The sequence below is a fragment of the Drosophila rhopaloa genome, unplaced genomic scaffold (genome assembly GCF_018152115.1).
Source record: "Drosophila rhopaloa isolate 14029-0021.01 unplaced genomic scaffold, ASM1815211v1 contig_2, whole genome shotgun sequence".
Taxonomy (NCBI): domain Eukaryota; kingdom Metazoa; phylum Arthropoda; class Insecta; order Diptera; family Drosophilidae; genus Drosophila; species Drosophila rhopaloa.
In genome coordinates this window covers 4,287,621-4,294,109 of record NW_025335083.1, presented here as the reverse complement: position 1 = coordinate 4,294,109, position 6,489 = coordinate 4,287,621, and the positions used below count along the sequence as shown (strand labels likewise).

The 6,489-nt window shown below is 38.6% G+C and overlaps 1 protein-coding gene across 1 annotated transcript; it reads left to right on the top strand.

The window, feature by feature from the left end:
* Window positions 1-1,897: 1,897 nt before the first annotated feature.
* On the top strand, window positions 1,898-3,523 carry LOC108042813 (probable zinc transporter protein DDB_G0282067). Its single transcript, XM_017121273.1, has 2 exons — window positions 1,898-2,053; window positions 2,831-3,523. Exons 1-2 carry the CDS (start codon window positions 1,898-1,900, stop codon window positions 3,521-3,523), a joined length of 849 nt encoding a protein of 282 aa, XP_016976762.1.
* Window positions 3,524-6,489: the final 2,966 nt, after the last annotated feature.

Genomic DNA, 6,489 nt, shown 5'->3' with positions numbered 1-6,489 from the left:
CCCCAATAAAGTATCAATAAAATAAAACAAAGCACTGTTTAAATTTAACAATAAAATTATCTAATATGTCGAAAACTTAATGATCTCCTATAACCCTTTTTAAGGAATAAGGGTAAAACATCAAACAACAATCTTAATGATGTAGTAAATATAAATAAATAGACAAATGCAAGGTTAAACAGTAACCTAAAGGGCCTAACAGAAACTAGTGATGACGGAATAAATTATATGTTCATGACAACTTTTGAAATAATAAACAGGCAAATAAATATGGAAACTATTTATCAAATAGTATTTTCAAATTATAAATTCTAACGTTTTCGTTTTTGACATACCCGTATTTGTTAAATTAAATCATTAACTTCTTGGAGGCCCACAAAGCCACATATTGACATATCGCCTCTTATCGCAAACGCTTTCCTTGTTATCTTCCTTCGGTTTTGTGGTCAAATCCCTTTCGTTGTTATCAATCAACCCCATACAAGACACTCACAAGTGGCCAATAAATTATTAATTAAGTTGAAAATCAAGCAAGCAAACAGCAATGCTCATGATTGATGGGTAATTGGGAGGGGGCGTCGTCTTGCAGCGAATCCATCATGCGACTGTCGTCGAACTTAACCAATCGGAAGACATTAGGACCCACTGTACCACTTGGCCAGTCGGTCTCGGTCTTCTAGCCCGGTCATTTGGAATGACAACAACAATCGGTTTGGTTTTGCAATGTGCAGCGCAACAAAAGTCGCTTGTTTTGGCCAACAGCGGCGGCAGTGGCAAGAAAAAGCTCCCAAACCGCAAGAAGTTGGCCAGATCGAAGGGTTTTTCTGTCGGGAACAACGTTATGCACTTAAAGACAAAAGAGCACTGCCGAACAAAAACCGAATAACAAATGGAAAGAAACTGTAAGAACCGTAAAAGAAAAGTATTGCGACTGCATGACACTCAATATAATTTGTACAAAAGTCATGCATAATTTAAATTCAAGGTCAAATTTGCATGTATTAACAATAAAGGATGCTAGCTTCATTAAACGGAAGATTTTGTAAAAACTTGTTAGTCAACACAGTTAATTAAATTGACAAAAATATACTCTTACTTTTACTGACAATCAATTTTCGCAACATATTTTTATGAATTGTTCTTATGGCAGCGATATACCATTGCTGTCCGATTTTTAACGTATTTGAAATGTTATATAGTAACAATATGATAAAAATAAAATTGTTATTTGGATTTATTTAATTAAGGCATTTATTTAAGGCATATGATAAATCGTTCGATCGCGACTGTGGAGCATATACAACCTTACTTTTAATACATTTTCATTGAAATAGCTCTAAGCTGAAAGACAACTTTTCAGATGAACATGGCTAGATCACATCGGCTTATGATCCTGATCAAGAAGTTATATACATTATTTACTGCCATGCAAACTTTTAACTAATATTATAAAAAGGTTTATTAGTAATAAGTTGTTTTGGACTGTTGAAAATTAAGCATTCATATTTTTTATATAAAATACCTTACGTTAAAAATAATTTTAATGAACCAAAATAATCAAAAGCATGAAATTTCAATTCAAGATATTCTAAATGCTATTGAACATTGAGTGAATATCATGGCACGTATACCTCTGTAGTACCTCCTACTGGAGCCAGTACACCGAAACGAAAACCAAATAAAAGGGGTGCAAAAAGCGGGCAGCAAAGTTGGCAAATCAGCCGCAAACTGGGGCAGGGCGAGGAGAGAGTGGATAAAAAGGTCCGGCGGCTCGAGGCGAGTCCAGTAGACGGCGATAAGCGGGCGTGGCAGCTGCACCAGAGGCACAGAGGAATACGGAGATTGAGTGGGAAGAAGGAGCCACCCAGGATAACAAGGAGCAAAAGAGGCATCAGCCATGTGGCCGGCTTGGCAAGTGATAACGCTGCTGGGGCTTCTGGCCAGGGCTTTGGCACTCCACTCAACGCCCGACAGGGCCATGGCCATAAGCTCGGCGCTGCTTGGCCAGGACTTTGCGGATTTTCAGCCATACTTCGTGCAGAAACAGGAGCAGGTACGGCAGTCGATATTTCCAGTGAATATTTAAAATTCTTCTATTAAAAGTGATTTTGCTAGAAAGTGAGGTGTTTGACCTTAAATAGCACATATATTTTTATAGCCATTCAATTATAATTACAATTTATTGTGATGCGCTCTATTATGGCATGCAATAAAATTTTATCCACCGATTCTTATAAAAAAAAAGTCAAAATTAGGAGTCTATAAAAAACTTATATTTTACTTATAAAAAAACTCTAATTCGAGACTTTTATTATATTCCTCATAGAATCACTGTTTTTATGAAATATAAAATTTTGTATAAAATATTATAAAATATTAAATATATAATTCATATTTGCTAAAATGCAACTCCTGATATTACCAAGTAACCTTTAATAATGCTTTTTAGAATTAACAGTTTCTAGTACCATAGTGTTATCACACTCTCGTCATGTTGGGTCACCCCTTTTAAAAACTTTTTTTTTTTAATATTTTAGCAGATTTCAATAGAAGAACTCAATTATTATTATTATTATAACAAATTATATTTCTTACTCCAGAATAATCAGGCTTATTCACTTTATTGGTTAAACTGAGTAATCTCTTTGAAAATGCTTAAATTTGTATGTCGAGCAGAAAGCAGCATATAAAGCATATGCCACATAAAGTATACGCCATGTGGCATATACAGCATATGTGTGCCATATAAAGTATACGCCATGTGGCAGGCAAACCAACCAATCTGTTTAGTTACATAGAACTATATCCATTGATGTTAATCTTATTTCAGGAACCAGATCAGCAGGTGGCCGCCACGAAGCACGAGGAGCACTCGGAGGGCGGGGAGGAGGAGTCCGGAGAGGAGCACCACAGCGAGCACTTCCACAAGAAGGGCGGGAAGAGCAAGAAGGGTCACGAACACAACGAGAAGTCCGAGAAGGGGGAGAAGGGTCACCACGACAAGGAGGGCAAGAAGGGGGAGCACGGTGAGGAGGAGGGGCACGAGAAGAAGCACAAGCACTCCGAGTCTCACCACAAGAAGAAGAAGAAGGGCTCCAAGGGCGAGAAGGGCAGCGAGTTCGAGGATCACGGCTCCTACAAGAAAGGACACTCCATCAAGGGCAAGCACAATGTCCACAAGCTGGACGAGAATAAAAAGGAGAAGAAGTACTACGACGAGGATCACAATGAGGGAGGCGAGGAGAAGCACGGCGGATTCGAGGAGTCCAAGAAACACAAGAAGGGCGGCAGTTTCAAGAAGGGCCACCACAAAAAGGGCGGACACGAGGAGCACTACGGCAAGAAGGGTCACAGCAAAAAGGGCCACAAGAAGAAGGGTCACAAGGGGCACAAGAAGAAGCACGAGGAGGCCAAGAAGTGGGGCCACAAGAAGGAGCACGGCAAGAAGGGCGGCGAGGAGCACAAGAAGAAGTGGCACAAATCCCACAAACAAAGCAGTGAGCACGATCATGGACATCATTGAGCATCGAGTCGACACCCCCGAGATTTCACCTAGTTTAGTTGTATTTGAAAGGCATTAAAAACAGATAATTCAGACCCAGTTAAGAGTAATTGTCTTGCTTTGGGGCGTAAATGGTGGTGCTGACTTCCAAATACTGACTTTCTCGGGCTTACAATGCAAGTACATTCGAGCTTCCATAACTCGAACTTCCCTCAGTCGCATTTTCTATAACTTGAACCAAATTGAGTAGCAGTCCACTATTTTTATACAATTTTCTCTGCACAAGTCGAACTTTCATAGCTCAAATTTCTCTACAACTCCAAGTTTTATAGAAAACAAGAAAGGAAAGCTAACTTCGGGCGGAGCCGAAGTTGATATACCCTTGCAAAATATTCATATGATGCATTCTTAATACTCATAAAAAGTCCCAACTTCCTAACTTTACGAACACCAAAGCTATGGCTTTTCCGACCAATCAGTTTTATGGCGGCTTTAGGATATAGTCGTCCGATCCTTATAAAATTCGGTAGGTCGGATTGATTAGCCAAAAATAAAACCCATAGAAAATCCCAACTTCCTAACTTTAAAAACATCAACGTTATGGCTTTTTCGATCGTTCAGTTATATGGCAGCTATAGGATATACTCGCCCAATCCTGCTCGTTCCGACTTATATACTACCTGCAATAGAAATACAACTTTTGGAAAAGTTTCAAGCAGATAGCTTTAAAACTGAGGGACTAGTTTGCGTAGAAACGGACGGACGGACAGACGGACGGACATGACTAGATCGACTCTCCTGGTGATGCTGATCAAGAATCTATGTACTTTATAGGGTCGGAAATGTCTCTTTCTCTGCGTTGCAAACTTTTGACTGAAATTATAATACCCTCTGCAAGGGTATAAAAATGTTATATTCTTGCCAAAAAGCGTGCGTTAAAAAATGTATCAACTTTTATTTCATACCGCTTAGCTTAATTGAACGATCTTTTCATCAATATTTGGTAATACTTCTTTAGAATTGGCTAATTCGAAGAATCTATGATTGCAGTTCGACTGTACTGTTAAATTTCCTGCCAAAAATACTCTCAAATATTCTGTCAAAACTAGACTAAAATTGGAACTAATCCAGGCTACGTAATTCGATGTACTTATAATGTTAACTTATGTTCACTTAGATTCGAAGGCTATTCAGGTCACCGAAAATGACGTGCATGTACCATACAGCTTAACATGTATAATGAACACAAAACGTCTTTCGAGGACTTATCATAGTTATCTTTAAATTAAGGCCCAAAAGCTGCCCGTATTCAGGTATCTGCTCAGAAAGAGATTATGCAGGGCATTTCCCCCACACGCACACACACACACACACACACAAGCACATCGGGGAGATTAAAGAAAACATAATTAGGAGGAAAATCGGAGCCATCTTTGGCCAAGGGTTCAGAGATCAATTGGCGATGTTTGCCCTGTCCCTTTTGCACACACCTGCAATGAACTAATTGCCAAACGGTAAGTGAAATATGAATATGCCAGGGAAAGAGGGGAAGAGGGACGAAGGGGGCAGGGGGAAGGGAAGACTAACCCGTCCGTGTCAAAGGTTAATTACGCATACTGCAGGTCATTCCCTTACTTGCTCTCCTCTCGCAACACACACACACTCTAGCACTGAGATTTGCACACTTTATCCCTCATATATGCATGCGAGAGTGTGTGTGTTTGCTTAAGCCATTTCCGGTTCGATTTTAGCCCAAATCTTGTCCATTTTCCAGCCTAAGCAAACAAACGGAAACTGGCTTAGTTGGAGCAGCCTTTGGGGAGCGGACAGGACAACCAGCTCTGTTTGGTTTCGTATGCTAATCCCTCCGACCAGCGTCATAAATCATTTTCAACCAACTGGAGAATGGATGGTGGCCAAGGAACGGTCTGCAGGACAATGGAGGTCGGGGTTAAGTAAAGTTCGTCTGGGCCTAAAAGCATTTGACAATGCTCTCGCCAAGTAAGTTCAACCAAATATTCAGGGCATATCTTGCAAAAAAAAAGTTCAGTTAGTTGGTAGTTCACTTAAGTTCATTTTACTGGGGCTTGAAAACCACTCATGCATTTTTTATTTAATTTATTAATAATTTATATTTCCACTAAAATATATAAACATTTTTTAATGTACTTATATGTACTTTTTACTAAAAATTTTTTATAAATTAATTCCATGTTATTCTATTATTTTTATAAAAATTTGGCCAATTTTAAACTACTCAATAACTATTATAAGAACCAGAATATTAATTTTTTAACAGTAGCTTGCCTTTAAATATAATTTTAGCCATTGTAATTTGGTTAATGTCGAGTGCTATTAACTTTAAAGAAAACAAATCTTTAAATCTCGTTTAGAAAATGAAATTGATGCCAATGTTTGCTTACCGTGCTCAAGAGTATTTCCATCTTCTTATACTCATAACTACACTTTCAAGCTCATTCTTTTCGGGTGTTTTCCCTGTTTTCCGGGTTTGAGTTATGCTGCAATCTGTGGGAAGCAGAGTATAAAAAAATGTGTGCCAGATCCATTGGGATCTGGATTCTGCAATGCCGCACAACAACTGCAAAGACCAATAACAACAGCATGAATATAACAAAAGCTTAGCCCCAGACCGAGAAGAAGCTTCACCTGGGGCTCAAATAGCAGGTTTTTGTCTGGCTCAGCTTCCATCTTTTTGGATTTTGTGTGAGTTGCAACTGCAAGGTGAGCAGTCAACAGTTGAAATTCGCATAACCATAGATACACTGAAAAAATGTTAAGTTTGATAAAACTTGTGATACCATTTGCGGTTGCTTAATTTATAAAAAGCTATAAGTTCAATGAACTTGAAGGGAATAACATATTAAAATACATAAATATAAACTTAAATTGGAAAATTAAGGTTCCATGTGTGTGCGTAATTTGGTTTCTCTTATTGTTTTTGGAAAATTGCCTGTGCAGCAACAACA

Excerpts from the sequence above, each read along its gene's own strand:
- LOC108042813 (XM_017121273.1), top strand. The coding sequence starts at position 1,898 with ATGTGGCCGGCTTGGCAAGTGATAACGCTGCTGGGGCTTCTGGCCAGG. Across the intron at positions 2,054-2,830 it reads TCGTGCAGAAACAGGAGCAG|GAACCAGATCAGCAGGTGGC; the intron begins GTACGGCAGTCG and ends ATCTTATTTCAG.